Source organism: Phyllostomus discolor, chromosome 2 (genome assembly GCF_004126475.2).
Source record: "Phyllostomus discolor isolate MPI-MPIP mPhyDis1 chromosome 2, mPhyDis1.pri.v3, whole genome shotgun sequence".
NCBI lineage: Eukaryota > Metazoa > Chordata > Mammalia > Chiroptera > Phyllostomidae > Phyllostomus > Phyllostomus discolor.
Genome location: NC_040904.2, coordinates 148,464,459 through 148,480,665, shown reverse-complemented (window position 1 = coordinate 148,480,665; position 16,207 = coordinate 148,464,459). Strand labels below are relative to the sequence as shown.

Below are 16,207 nucleotides of genomic sequence, written 5' to 3'. Positions count from 1 at the left end.
AGCTAAATGAAATGGAGATAAGCCATCTTTCAGATGCAGAGTTCAAAACAGTAGTTATAAGGATACTCAAGAAACTTAGTGAAGGCCTTAGCAGCATAAAAAAGATCCAATCAGAAACAAAGGATTCACTAATTGAAATAAAGAAAATTTTTCAGGGAAACGACTGTAGAGTGAATGAAGCTGAGAATCATATCAATGATTTGGAACATAAGGAAGTAGAAAATAACCAATCAGGACAACAGGAAGGAAAAAGAATCCAAAAAAAATGAGGGTAGTATAAGCAGCCTCTGGGACAACTTCAAGAAATCCACCATTCACATCATAGGGGTGCCAGAAGAAGAGAAAGAGCAAGAAATTGTAAATCTATTTGAAAAACTAATGAAAGAAAACTTCCCTAAATTGATAAAGGAAATAGACATACAAATCCAGGAAGCACAGAGAATCCTAATCATGTTGGACCCAAAGAGGACCACACCAAGACAATACATATTTAAAATGCTAAAGGTTAAAGATAAAGAGAGAATCTTACCAGTAGCAAGAGATAAGAAGTTAGTTATTTACAAAAGAGGAACAGGGAGAAAGGGGAAAATGGTGCAGGGATCAAGAACCATAATTGGTAGGAACAAAATACACAGGGGGATGTTAAATATTGTATAGGAAAGGGAGAAGCCAAAGAACTTACATGCAGGACCAATGGACGTGAATTAAGGTGGGGGATTGCTGGAGGGAAGGGGGTTACTAGGTTGAGGGGGACAAAGGGAAAATATTGAGACAACTTTCTTTTCAATTGTTTAAAATGTATTTTTTATTAAAAAACTACAGTTGACATAAATATTATATTAGTTTCAGATGTACAACCCTGTGATTAGGCATTTATATAGTTTATGAAGTGATCACCTTGATAAATCTAGTATCCATCCGACACCATATTTGGTTATTACAATATATTCCCTATCCTGTACTTTCACATCCCCATGACTATTCCGTAACTATCAATTTGTATTTCTAAGTCTCCTCACATTTTTCACCTATCTCCCCAAACCCTTTCCCATCTGGCAACTGTCAAAATGTTCTTGGTATCTGTCTGTTTCTGTTCTGCTTGTTTGTTTATTTGGTTTTTTGGAGTTCACATATATGTGAAATTATCTGGCATTTGTCTTTCTCTGACTGACTTACTTCACTCAGCACAATATCCTAAATGTTCATCCATATTGTTGCATGTAGCAAGATTTCCTTCTTTTCTATGGCTGAATCATAATCCTTTGTATATATACACTTTTTCTTTATCTATTCATCTCTTGATGAACACTAATCCAGGTTGCTTCCATACCTTGGCTATTGTAAATAATGCTGCAATGAACATATGGATTTGTGTGTCTTTTCAATTTTATTTTGAGTATTTTAGGATTAATACCCAGAAGGGGAGTTGCTGGGCTCTTCTTTGTTTCTTGTTATCATCTTTGTTTTAAAGTCTATTTTGTCTGGTATTACAATCTCAGGGGTTTTTTTTTTTTATTTTGTTTTGTTTACATTTTCATGAAATATCTTTACCAAGTCCTTTACTTTCAGTCTGTGTGTGTCTTTTGATTTGAAGTGAGTCTCTTGTAGGCAGCATATGAAAGGGTCTTATTTGTTATCCATTCAGTCACCACAAGTCTTTTGATTGGCGTATTTAATCCATTTGCATTTAAAGTAATTGGTGATAGATTATATTTATTGTCTTTTTATTGTTCATATTTTTAATCTTTTTTCTTCTTTTTAAAGAAGACCTTTAACATTCCTTGCAATACTAGTTTGGTGGTGATGAACACCTTTAGCTTTTGCTTGTCTGGGAAGTTCTTTATCTTCAATTCTAAATAATAGTTTTGCTGGGTAGAGAAATCTTGGTTGTAGGTTCTTGCTTTTCATCACTTTGAGTATTTTATTCCAATCCCTTCTGGCCTGAAACAATCCTGTTGAGAAATCAGCTGACAGAGATGTAGGAGCTTCCTTGTAGATAATTAACTGCTTTTCTCTTGCTGCTTTTAAGATTTTCTGTTTATCTTTAATTTTTGGAATTTTAATTATGATGTGTCTTGGTGTGGGCCTCTCTGGGTTAATCTTGTATGGGACTCTTTGTACTTCCTGGACTTGTATGTCTATTTCTTTCACTAGATTAGGGAAATTTTCCATCATTATTTTTTCAAAGAGGTTTTCAATTCCTTCCTCTCTTTCTTCTCCTTCTGACACCCTCAAGATGTGAATGCTGGTACACTTGAAGTTGTCACAGAGGATTCTGGAACTACCTACATTTTTTAATTTCTTTTCTCTTTTGCTATTTTGATTGGGTGTTCTCTGCTTCCATATATTCTAAATCACTGATTCGATTCTTTGCTTTATCTACTCTACTGTTGATTCCTTTTAATTTATTTATTTCCATTAGTGTATTCTCCATTTATTACTAGTTATTTTTTGTGGTTTCAATGTCCTTTTTTATGCTGTTGAAGTTCTCACTAAGTTCATTGAACATCCTTATAACCATTGTTTTGAACTATATATCTGATTTCCTACATTTCTTTTAGTTTTTTTCCTTCCTGGAGATTTTCTGTTCTCTCATTTGGGAACTTTTTCTTTGTTTCTTCATTTTGGGTGCTTCCCTGTGTTTCTTTCTATGTATTAAGTAGAGCTGCTATATCTCTCTGTCTTGAAACAGTGGCCTATGTAGTAGGTGTCCTGTAGAGCCCCATGGTGCAGCCTCCCTAGTCACCCAAGCTGGGTGCTCCAGGTGCATCCCATGTGAGCTGTGTGCATTGTCCGGTTGTAGTTGAGCCTTGATTGCTATTGGCATATCACTTGGAGGGCCTGATCCCCAGGCCAACAGGCTTCAGTGACTGGCTGTGATTATAGCAGAGGAGCTTCTTTAAAGGGATCAACTCCATGGAGCAGGACTCGCTTCTGTGGAGCTTTGGTGCCTGCCAAGTCCACCCCTTGAGTGTGTCTCTTGTGGTAGTGATTGAGTTTTAAACTGTCATTGTCTGAAGTTGACCACTGGGTGTGATGGCTCTGGGCCTTCCAGGAGATAAAAGTTCATCCACCACCTGTGCCCTGGTAGGGCCATCCAGCATAAACCACAGAGAGATCTACAGATGGCTATAACTTATATTGGGCTTGGATGTGCCTAGGAGAGGCTGACTTGCAAACTGAGGCTGGTTGCTGCTTGTGCCAGATCTGGGGCCACTTAGTGAGAGGTATAGGGTACACACAGGCCCAAAGCTGCTTGTTTGAGAGATTATAGGAATGTCTGAAGAATTAGCCAAGAGAGGTTATTTGTATGGAAAAGCCACTGGATATGGCTTGGGTGGGCCCACAGGCTGGGTGGGGTGGGGTCCTGGAATTACCATGGTGGGTCAAACACTGTTAGCCAGGTTGATGGAGACTTAGATATAATGCCCACCTACTGGCTCTATGGAACAATGGCTTCTGCCAGCATTTTTGTTTGGGAGAATGCTGCCCCACCAGCCCTCATTCTAAAGCCAGACAATTAATTTCCTCCATGTATGTCTCTGGTGCCTTTTGAGTTGCTATCCAGCACTGGAGCTCAGAGTGTGTGAGTCAGAATAAGTCCATGTATGGCCCCTTTAAGGGGAATCCATGGATACCAGGAGCCCTCTGTCTCCCTCAACCACACCCACTGCTGGGTTTTATAGACAGAAGTTATGGGGACATCTCTTTCTCTAACTGGAACCCTGGGGTGGGGAAACCTGTGTGGGACTGGGACTCCTCTCTCCTCAGGTGGGACCTTTGCAGCTGAGGTATCCATGATATCCCATGGTTGTGGAATCACCTTTTCTATGTCTCTGCCCGACCTGCCTGCCTCTATGTGGCTTCTTCTTTACACCTTAGTTATAGGGCTTCCGTTTAGCTAGATTTCAGGCATTTGGAATGATGGTTGTTCTATAATTTAGTTACAATTTTGATGTGGTTGTGGGAGGTTCCATGACATGGTCATCTTGACCAGAACTTCCCTATTTCTGGGAAATTAAAAACATTTTTTGTTTGATTTTTTTCCTTCTATATTCTCTGTTCTCTCTCATTTTGATGTTGGATAACCTTGTCCAATCCACTTAATTTTCTTAACTTTTCTCTCTTTCTTCCAGAGTTTTGACTTTTTGCTTGTCCAATCCAGTTAATTTTCTTAACTTTTCTCTCTTTCTTCCAGAGTTTTGACTTTTTGCTTTTTGTTCTAATTTCTGGGACATTTCCTCAGCATATCTTCCAAAACATTTATGAGTTTTTAAAAGTTTATGTTATTATATTTTAACTTTTAACACCTCATTTTGCTTTGATGAACATTCCTTTACATGACCTTTTATTTTCATTTCATGATTGCAAAATCTCTCATTTCTCTAAAGGTATTTATTATAATTAAAAAGTTTGTTTTCTGTTCTCTGCTTTCTTGTCTTCAATTGCTTTTTTGTTGGTTTTTTATTTTGGTCTCTGTCTTTCAGTTTAAAGGATTTCTTCAAATGTGGAGTGATCCACAATTAACTGTTTATAGGTAAGGGTCCAGAAACAAAAGCTGACTAGAAGTTCTAGGTATGTAGGTGGAGCTCATTGGTTTTTGTTCTTCATTATAGGAAAATGTGGTTGGGTCATTTCAATACCAATCCCCAACTATCAGTAACTGTAGGTCTGATTTCATCTGCTGGTCAGTTTATTTGGAGAGAAATCTTCTAATCTCTTGGCTGTCAGCAAAGTCTGTGCTCTTTTCATAGTACCACCTTGTACAGTTAAGCACCAAAATAAAGTTTTAGTCTGACTGTTGTAAGAGCTCAGGAAAGAGAGATCAATGACCAGTGAAAAAGTTGGGGGATATCTTATCAGATGATGGGATTTCTGAAAAAAATATAGGCTTGTCAGAAACTGAGGTTAGGCATGCCCCTTCAGGGAGCACACCCAAGCCTTTCTTTTCCTCCTCTTCTTTCCCTGCAGGTGTGCATTTCCTAAACTCTGAGGGTCCCCACAAGACTTGCAACCAGGGGAGCAATGGGAAGTGGCGGCTTTTCCTGGGCTTACCCCCTGAGCCTGTCTCCAAGGACTCCTTTTCTCTGACTTTCCAGTGTGCCAAAGTGGCCCTGCCTAAGCTCTCCTGTTGTTTTTTCTACTCTAAACTCTCCCCTGTTTCATCGTCCCTAGCTTTAATAAGTATATTCTCAAAAAAAAAAAAAAAAAAAGAAACTGAGGTGAAACTGAGAGCATCAGATTGAACAAGTAATTATATTCTGTAGTTTAGAGAGGGGAGTGATCCCTTTCACCTGATATTGTAGTACTGATATTCACCTGATATTGCTGACTAAGACATGCATCTCTAATGAAGTCTCTATTCGGTCATAAAATAACCTTGTGACTTTGGTAAGTCATTAATCTCTAAAAAATTCAATTTTTTCAACTGAAAAAATCTGGAGAAACTATCTGTGAAGTCCTGTCTAGGTCTAAAGTTTCTTTAAGGTACTTATTAAGATTTTTTTAATCGAATGACTTTTTGAATGAATGTTATAATTAGTAAATAATTATATAGTTCATGGGAGTGAACTTAAGAACTGTGAAATTACTCACTCCCATGAAAAAAGTAATATTTTGTTTTAAGTTATAGGGAACTCGATGACTTCATTTACATTAAATTTATATGCATGCTACTTAAAAAAGTCTGTCCATCTGTTATATGTAGGTGTACTATGATTATTTTCCTTTTAATATAGTAAAAAACTAAAGTATGAAACAAACTATATTGAAATTGTGACCTTGTTCCTTCCTTTTGCATATAGACAGAGGATATCATTGAAGCCAAAAAATGGTCTCTTTCTTTTTGAAGGCAATGTATAACTGTGCCATTTCTAAATGGGCAAATAATTGATTTAAATTATTTGTTAAACAAACCCTTATTTAGGTGTCTACTATAGGTTAGGCATTTGTGTCAGGTGTGGTAGTCACAGAAGTGAAAAGCATATTCCCTGACTTCCAATAGTTTGTAGCCTAGTAGGGAAAGAAAGGCAATTCAGTACATCACCAAGTATTTTACAGTCTGAGACCATGGGAATGTAGAAATGGAACCTCTGTAATTGATGTCTACTTTGCCTTACCCAGCAGCCACTCTTTTTTCTTGAACAGTTTCCAAATTTTTCTTTGGGAATTACCCTTCCTCTCATTTCATGTACTTTGGCTGGAGCTGTGGGCATATTATTCAAATCTGGCCTATCAGGACATCATATACTTTGGGCCATAGTGATTGGCTCAGGGATGATTGCACAAGCCAAGCCAACCCAATCTGCTGCAGACAGAAGCAATCTAGGGACATAGCATGGTACATTCAGGGGACATTCCAATATTTGACTATAGTTGGGGCTTGGGTCTGAGTGGGCAACATTAGGAGAAAAGGCTAAAATGGTGAGCAGGAACCATTTATGAAGAACCTTGTGTGCTATGCTAGAGATGGGGGAGCTATTAAGGGATTTTAAGCATGGAATTCACATGATCATATTCATGATTTAGAAGAATTAATCTGATAGGGATATGAAATGGGTTAGGAGGAAGATGAAGCAGAAAGCAAGGGAAGAATTGAGATCCCCCAGTAAGTCATCCAAACCATGCGTAATGAGAAACCTGAACTGTGGGGATGGTAGTGGGGATAGGAAAGAGGGACATTGTCAGGGTGTTACCCAGGATCTCTCCAGAAGAAACAACAGAATGGGGAAACATGATAGCAACACTTTCCTAGAGAGATTGTGTTCTGAGTCCATGTCTCATTCAGAAAATGGCGGTAATTTTCAGAAAACAAAAGCAAAATATAAGTTTCACTTAAGACCATGTTTTTTCAAGTTTAACACATACACAAATCACCTGGGGATCTTAAGATGCAGATTTTGATTCAGGATGGGACCTGAGATCCTGCATTTGTAACAGGTTTCCAAGTGACACTGGTGCTGCTGGTCTGCAGACTATACATTGTGCAGCAAAGACTTAGGGCTTTTTGAGATGTGTGTGGGTCATTCAAATAAAAAGGTCCAGCAGTCAGTCAGCGTAGGTTCTAGACTTTAGGAAAGATAGAGACTTGGGCTCAGGATATTTGGGAGTCATCAGCACATAGGTGGTGGTGATACTGGAATATGAAGATAATGGCACAAGGATAGTGTTTGCAAAAAAAAGTAAAAGAAATCCAAAGATAGCCCATGGATAGTGTTACAGAACACCCAAGGGGGGCCTGGGATGATATACTATTATTGAAAGAAGGCCCTGGGTCCGTTATGTCCGCCGCCAGGGGAAAGACGTCTCTCGATGCCAGAGATTCGTGAAAAGGAAAGGAAATGTTTATTTAATGCTATACTAACTTAAAGTAGTGACCTAATTAATGTCTTTACCAAAATCCCAAAGTCCCTTAAAACACCCACAAACAGACACAGTCTTTCCTTCCTTCCCCCTTTGCCCAGTCCAGAGTACCGTATCTCAGGAAAGGAAATAGAAGTCCATGGCTCAGGCAGTCTTCTGGTTCTTCCCAGTTAGTACTCCATCTCGACTGGGAGACCTCCCTGGGTTCCCGGCACCCTCGGCTGAGTCACCGGGATCTCTGCTAAAACCAGGTGGTGGTTCCCCCTTCTAAAGCTGTGGGTGTCCCCACTCTGCCAGGCCGCGTGGTTCTCTCCTCAGGGCTGTGCATGGTTCTCTCTCCTAAAGCAGCATGGTTCTCCTCTCAGGGCTGTGCATGGCTCTCCTCCAATGGCCGTGATCTTCTCTGCACCTCCACAGCCACATGGTTCTCCTCTCTAATGGCCGCCAAATCTGGGTTTTAAATCCCCGCGGCCAATCTTCCTCTGCAGCCCCATTTCCGACTCCTCCCATACTCGGCTTCACATGCCAGAACTCGTATCCTTCCAGCTTTACTGGGCTGCCATCATGAGTCTGGGCAGGCGTGGCCCCATGTCCTGGAGCCAATCCTCTCTGAGCTCCCATGCAGGCGCTGTAACTCAGGGGACCCCCCCCTTCCAAGTCTGGGTGGGGAAGTTACTTTCATTCCCCTGGCTTAGAGCTGATCACAGCTACTTAACATATCTATGCAACCAGCCAAAGGCTATAGATATATTAAATGACCAACCCAGAGGTTAGCTGCAAGGCTGTTGCTATGCAAAACAGCTCTCAATGGCCCTGCTCCATTTGTCCCTTCCCCCAACCCACACTCTGGGGTGGGGGATGGAGACATCTTAAAATCTCCTGGACACCTTAAGTTCTGGACCCCATTTCAAATGCCTATTTGGGGCCCCCCTCTTGGCTGCACCCTGTAACAATAGTACCAGCATTTAAGGGGCAGTTGGAGGATGAGGGTTAAGAATATGAAGAAGTGGCAGATGACTCTAGTGTGTCAAATTTTCAATGATAAGCCTTTAATTCCCAAATTTATTATATAAAAAATAGACACCATTTTGAGTGTTCTATTCCTGGCACTCAACTATTTTCTAAAACATATAAGAGATGTCACATTAAAAATTTCTCTAACCATACCCCATTACTATGAGCTGGTGGAAAATTTAATGTGGGTCACTAGTAGAGCTCTACAAACCATACCCAGGATTTTATGAAGGTTCCAGGGGTCTTACTCAGCCCAGCATTTTTGGGGAAGGCCCTCAAGTTTTCACTGTGTTGGCTACTATTTCTGTGTTTATTTCCCTATCTGTTAGAGATGACCTGCTTTGTTGATTCAGTGCCAACCTTGAGCATGAGGTCTTGGCCATGGATAGAATCTCTGATACTTAGTGTCTGCCTCCCTAATGATACCACACAGCCATTCTCATCTAAGGTCTTGCCACTTCCCTCACCCATTACGGGGTGCTCAATAGTCACAGAACCTGCAACCTTTCTTTTCTGTTATTCCCGTGGGTTGCTACTTACTCAATCAACCTCAAGAGCCTCTAACCTCATTCTACTTTGTGAAGAGGAAGTACCTCAATACATAGGTCTTTTGGTACAAAGAGCCTTTTATTATATCCTGGGGCAATGGAAATCCCCGATCTTGTGCCAGAGCTATCACAGGTAGTATCCAATCATTCTCTAGCATTCTTTTATAGCATTGAGAACAAATTAATAACTTACTACCTTGACAAACCGTCTTACCACATATGCATTGTCCCATGAGATCCCCACAACTACTCCTTGGGTAATTCTCATTTTACAACCCAAAGCTTGGTTGATTTCAGAAACTTGTTTCAAGTCACAGAGTTCCTAAGAGGCATGTACGTTGGATTCTAGATCAGTGAGGGCGTGGTATATTACTGCAGTTCTTATCAAAATACCTTCCTCATTATTATGTGTGAGTGGTAGTGACCAGACTCAAATTCAGAAACTTCACCTACAGAGGGAAAAGTCTCCAGGTGTGCGTCTCGGATAGAGGGCTGGGATTCCTTTAATCTTCACCACAGCCCCACTATCTCGATTTTACAGATGTTGTTGAAGGAGGAGATGACTTGCCTATGGCCACAAAGCGAGGGCTAAGTTTGCTGGTTCCCAATATAGTGTTTTTTAATCAAACTAAAGTGGCAGGTGAATAGTTCAGTCACACCCTCACAAACCCCAAGGCAAAGCACTCCAACTTAGCTTCCCTCTTAGGAAAAGTACCTTGGCACATGCGCACTATGCACGAGAGGCCCCACCCCAGCTGCCTCTGAGCCCTATTCAGCACGCATGCGTCAGGCGGCTCCTCCCGCCCCTCCCATTCTCTTCGCGCAGTTCCCGCTACTCCCCGCCCCTTTCCCGCCCGGAAATAACCCTAGTTTTGCCGGATGTTGTTGTGAGTAGGAGAGACACGTGAGTCTCTGCTACGTCATCACTGGCCCGCGCAAGAAACATGGCGGCGGCGGGTGTTGTAAGCGGGAAGGTAAGTAACGGCCACGGGCAGCACCTTCCTTTTTTCTGGGATGGGGGATGCTTTTGCTGCCTGGAGGCTGGCGGGGAGGAACGCGAGGGCCTTTCTTTATCAAGAACAGCTTGTGGCGGGTGGAGGAGAAGAGGACTTGGCGGTGTCAGCTGTTTTCTGGAGAATGCCGGCTCAGTCCTGGCATTGGACAGCTGGCTACAGCCCCAAGGCCAGCTAGGCCTCCGCACTGTTGTGGTCAGCTCTGCCCCGGGGCGAGGTACTTTTATTTGTAATACTTTTCCTAAGGGACAGGTGGTTGCCCAGTTCCTTTTTTATTCCTAGCTCACTTTTTTAGATCTTCATGTGTGCTCTTTTGACTCCAGCGGCTCTCTCTTCGAGGCCTTTATCTGATTTGCCCCTGCCTTCCTCTACTTCACTCTGGTGGGAAGGCTCTTCGAAAGGAGCTATGAACAGGTGCTGTGCAGCAGTGCGCGTACAAGACAAGTGTATTGAATCCGTTTTACCAGACTGCTGAATTGGTTGGTGGTTGTGAGCACAAGGGCAGATTTGTACTCAGGGAGCTGGAGATTTACACCGTCCCACGCCTGTCTAGGGGGGCATTAGTTAAGGTATTTATTTCCTAGACGTCTGTATGATGTTACCCTGGAATTATCTGTGGTGCCTTCTGAAGGAGACGGTCATTGATCCCCGCCTAGTTGGTTAGGAAATAAGATTGGGTGCGGAGGAGAATTGTATATTGCCCATTCACGTTCCGACAGCACACCTGACTTCTTAAAATTCGCTTGTTATTTAGGACTATCATGACATGCCCTGACAGCATTTCCCATTGCGGGAGTATTTCATACAGTTTGGTCTTGTGATGACTCATTTCACACTAAGGACTATTTACTATCTTGCGCTGTTCCTTGAGTTTAACTCGTTTTCCCTGTGCTGCCCTTCCCATCTCAGTTTGAATTATTTGGCAGCACTTGAGGTTTGGTGTGTGGACTACTAGACTAGGCCACCAAAATAACATGCAGTTGTGGTTTCTGTTGAGCAAGCATGATTTCTCTGTCCTTCATATTGGTTATATCCAGAATGGAGGTGATCTTAGTCATAATTTCTTGTATTGGAGCTGTTAGGATTACATGAAATTAATAAAAACATTAATTAAATAATTACATACTTCCGCATACCTGCTATTTTAAATAAGTTGGTCATTGATTTTTTTGATTATTGGTGCTCTTTGCTTGTCTTATCAGTTATTGTCTTCAGGGCAGATGCTGATCTAACTTGACCGACTACATACAGGATGAGGAGAAAGTATGTTTATAGTTGTTCATATGGAAAATAATACAGTAATTAATGAATAATAATACAAGAATAAACTCTGTGTTTTGCGTACTCACAACTGTAACCTGCTTTTTCCCTACCCTGTATGTGAAGGTTATCCTCTTTGATTTTCCATCTGTGCTGATCCAATCTAAGATTTTCCAAGAAGGGATTATTCCTTTTGAACTAACTACATTTCCCTCTTTGAGGTGTGGATTGGTTTTGAAAGAGCTCTTGAGATGAAACAGCTGTGAAATATAAAACGTTTTTCACCCTTTCTTCCCAGGCACTTACCTTTTATTATCTGGCTTCTTAAAATTAGTCTTTTATTTCATAACTCTGCTCTGTCACCTCATTCTCACTCATTGCAAATTCACACTCATTTCCATCACTCCATCTAAACTATATCTTCATGCCAAAGGCTGCCCCTCTCCCAAGTAATACCATCATGACCCACCAAATCCACTTACTCTTCTCTCAGTAAGCCCACAGCTAGTTTAAAGGCATCATCATTCACCTGGGTGCATGTAAAACAAAAAAAAATATTCATTTCTATGACAGTTTTTTTTTTAAAGATTTTATTTATTTATTTATTTTAGAGAGGGGGAGGGAGAGACAAAGAGAGGAAGAGAAACATGAATATGTGGTTGCATCTTGTGTGCCCCCGGCTGGGGACCTGGCCTGCGACCCAGGCATGTACCCTAGACTGGGAATCAAACTGGCAACCCTTTGATTCACAGGCCAGTGCTCAGTCCACTGAGCCATACCAGCCAGTGCTCTATGACAACATTTAATCAATAACCAAGCCCTAGCAGTTTTATCTTAATGATGTTTCTTAAGCTTGCTGTACCCTCTTCATTCTCAATGCTTTCTTCATTCAGGCCTTTAGTTTGCCTGTAGTTTTGAGTTCTTGGCAGGTTTTTTTTTCCTTGTGTGCATTCTCTTTGCCCACAGGCACCTCAGTACCACTGCGGGAGTTATTTTTCTAATGCACAAATCTGATTGTCTTTTGCTTTAAAAAACAAACAAAATATCTTTTCTTTTGTTACTGTCACCGTTAAAATAGTACTCAAGGCATAAAAACCTATGTTACTTTTCTGGCTTTATCTTATGCCTCCCTACTTCCCAGTCTTTTTTTGGGGAATGGGGAGTAAGGAAAGTATATATATGAGGTTTGTCCAGAAGGTGTCCAGCCATGCAATATGAAAAATAGAGAAATTTATTGAAGAAGATACAAGAAACATTGTACATAGCACAATGACACCTCAGCCCCCTTCAAAGTAGGCACCTTGGGACCTTACACAGTTCTCCCAATTGCCTTCATCTGCCCTGTTGTAGTTTTTTGAATCTCATCATTGGTCTGAAATCTCTTCCCATTTGAAGGTGATTTCAGTTTTGGTAACAGAAGTCTTAGGGCACCAAATCTGGGCTGTAGCAGGGCTGAGTCACCTGGGTGATTTGATGCTTCGCCAAAACTACACAAGACGTGATGCATGAGTGGGCACGTTGTCATGATAAAGCTGCCAATCACCAGTTGCCCATAACTGCAGCCTTCAGAATTATCAGAATAGTTTCTGCGGAGGAACATTCAAGCTTAATGCAAAATTTGGTACAGATTTGGTGCTGTACTCAGTCATTTTGAATGTGATTGCCACACAATATACATGCTCACGTAACAGCATCTATTTTGCCCACTGACTGGTACAGTGAAGTTGTCATTTTTCACTCATGTGCATTCCAGTCCACTCTCCTTGGCTACCAGGTTACATCAGTGTTGCACAAACCATTTTTGTTATATTAACAATGGCTGAACTTTTCCCGGACAGACTATACACCATATTTTGCCATGTATAATGTGAACCCATGTTTTAGTACTAATTCCCATGTATAATGCAAATGGACAAGTACTACCCATATATAATGAGCATCATACAAATTATACATGGGAATCACTACTACCCATGTATAATGCTCATCCTTATTTTTCCCTCAAAAATTTGGTCAAAAAAGTGCACATTGTACACAGCAGAATACGATGTGTGTGTGTGTGTGTGTGTGTGTGTGTGTGTGTGTATTTAAGAGAGAGTGTCTATGTGTGTATTTATTTACCTTTCTCCTGCCATCCCCCCAAAAAGGTTCAGCTGAACCCTGTCTACTTTAGGAACCTAGGGCAGGGGATGTTAACCAGTGTTCACAGGAATCACATGTGGTGCCTTTAAAAAATACAGGTACTGGGCCACAACCTTGGTCTACTGAACTAGAATCTTTCTGTGTTGAGATGTAGGATGTAGAGTAATTTTTTTAATAAGTCTACTTTCCTTGCTTTGAACTTTGAATGTAGGAAGTGTGGAGGCAGGATATTAATCTCTGTCCTATGGATAAGCAGTATAAGAGGTAAGAGTTTGACTCTACAGCTAGTTTCTGAAACTAATTTTATATGTAATATGGGGATGATAATACATACTTTATGGGATTGTTAGGAGAATTAATAAGATATATTAGAACAAAGCCTGGTACATAGTAAATGCTGTGTAGGTGTTATTCATCACCTTCATTTCCCAGTAAGTTATTGGTTGGGTATGGTGGAATTTTGAAGATTAAGAATATGGTTTTACTATGGCTGTGAATTTTATTTTTGAAATTACCTCCAGCTCTAATTCTCATTATTTTGGGAATTTAAAAATACCGTTTTAGGAGTTCTGTATTTTTTTTCTTTTAATTATATTTTATTGATTAATGCTGTTACGGTCATCCTAACATTTTCCCCTTTGCCCCCCTCCAACCAATACCCCCACTCCCTCTGGCAGTTGCCATACTATTGTTCATGTCCATAGGTCATGTGTATAAGTTCTTCGGCTACTCCATTCCCTGTACTGTGCTTTACATCCCCATGGCTACTCTGTAACTACCTATTCGGACTTCTTAATCCCTTCACCTCTTCAACCCATTCCCTCACAACCCCTTCCCATCTGGCAGCAACCAAAATGCTCTCTGTATCCATGAGTCTGTCTCTGTTCTTCTGGTTTGCTTAGTTAGTTTTTAGATTCAGTTGTTGATAGATACGGATTTATTGCCATTTTATTGTTCATAGTTTTGATTTTCTTTTTCTTAAGTCCCTTTAACATTACATATAGTAACGGTTTGGTGATGATGAACTTTAGTTTTTTCTTGTCTGGGGAGCTCTTTAGCTGCCCTTTGATTCTAAATGATACCCTTTGCTGGGTAGAGCAGCCTTGGTCCCTGCTTTTCATGACTTTGAATGTTTCTTGCCAATACCTTCTAGCCTGCAAAGTTTCTTTTAAGAATCAGCTGACAGTCTTATGGGAACACCCCTGTAAGTAACTAATTTCTTTCCTCTTGCTGTATTTTTTTTTTTTAAAGATTTAATTTATTTTTAGAGAGAGGGAGGGAGGGAGAAAGAGAGGGAGAGAAACATCAATATATGGTTGCCTCTCATGTGCCCCCACTGGGGACCTGGCCCGCAACCCAGGCATGTGCCCTGACTGGGAATCGAACCGGTGATCCCTTGGTTCGCAGCCCACGCTCAATCCAGTGAGCTACACCAGCCAGGGCCCTCTTGCTGTATTTAAGATTCTCTCTGTATCTTCAATCTTTGGCATTTTAATTATGTCTTGTTGTTAGTTTCTCCAGTTTTTTTGGGACTCTCTGTGCTTCCTGGACTTACATGTCTGTTTCCTTCACTATATTAGGGAAGTTTTCTCTAATTATTTTTCCAAATAGATTTCTAATTTCTGGCACTTTTTCTTCTCCTTCTGGCACTCCTCTGGTGCAAATATTGGATCTTTTGAAGTTGTTCCAGAGGCTGCTTACACTATCCTTGTTTTTTTGTATCCTTTGTCTTCTTGTTTTGACTGCTTGTTTTTTGTTCTTTTACGTTCCAGATCATTGATCTGATTCTCAGCTTCATTCACTCTCCTGTTTTTTTTCCCTATAAATTGTTCTTTATTTCAGTTAGTGTATCCTTCATTTCTGACTCCTAATGCTGTTGAGGTCCTCACTAAAATCCTTGAGCATCACTATAACCAGTGTTTTGAACTCTGCATCTGATGGATTGCTTATCTCCATTTCGTTTAGTTCTTTTTCTGGAATTTTAATCTGTTTTCTCACTTGGGCCATATTTCTTTGTCTCCATTTTCGCAGCCTCCCTGTGTTTTGATGTATTAGGTAGAGCTGCTATGATTCCCTTGCCTTGGTAGTGTGGTAGGTATCCTCTAGGGTCCAGTGGCACAGCCTTGTCTATCGCTCAGGCTGTGTACTTAAGGTGTACCCTTCATGTGGGCTGAGTAAACACTCCTTTTGTAGTTGAGCCTTGATTGCTTTTGGCAGATCAATGGAAGAGATTTACCTGGGCCAGTCAGCTGCAAGGACCACTGCTGACCACCACCTTTTTCCCTTTGTGGAAGATCAGCTGGGCAGGGGTGGGGTGATGGTGCACCAGTGTGGTCGATAGTTATCCACTGGATGTGCATTCTGTGGGGTTTCCTGAGTGGTATAGGCCAAGGTCAACCCCCACCTGTATTTTACCTGTGGCCAAAGTGTAGTGCCTGAGCTATAAAGCAATCTGAGATGCCTGCTACTTGTGCTTGACTTGGAGATTCCCAAGTGGAGCCAAACTGTGATCCAAAGCTGGCTGCTGCTATTGCCATGCCTAGGGCCACTTAGCAAAAGGTACAGGGGCTGGGGCTCCCTGAGGCCAGCTGTTGCTTGTTTAATAGGATCTAAGAAATTGTGAGGTATGAGCCAAGACCAGCCATTCATATGGAAAAGTCAAGGTAACAGTTTGGGTGGCCCATAAATTGGGTGGGACAGAGTCTCAGGGGATCTCCAGGGCAGGGTAAACAGTGTTAGCCAGGTTGGTAGAGTCTCAGACATGGCACCCACCTGCTGCCTCTGGGGCCCTGTGTGGAGAGGGCTCAGAACAGCAACAGTGACTTGCATGCCTTTCTGTCTGGGAGAAACTGTTCTCCAGCTCTCCCC

General features: G+C 41.3%; 1 protein-coding gene across 2 annotated transcripts in view; it reads left to right on the top strand.

Annotated features, from left to right (window-relative positions):
- Positions 1-9,794: 9,794 nt before the first annotated feature.
- Positions 9,795-16,207, top strand: part of TBC1D15 (TBC1 domain family member 15) — a 67,314-nt gene continuing 60,901 nt past the window's right edge. For both annotated transcript variants that reach the window (XM_028531650.2, XM_028531649.2), the window contains exon 1: positions 9,795-9,898. In XM_028531650.2, the coding sequence (XP_028387451.1) occupies positions 9,869-9,898 (30 nt within the window). In that variant the 5' untranslated portion in view covers positions 9,795-9,868. The remainder of the gene's footprint in view (positions 9,899-16,207) is intronic.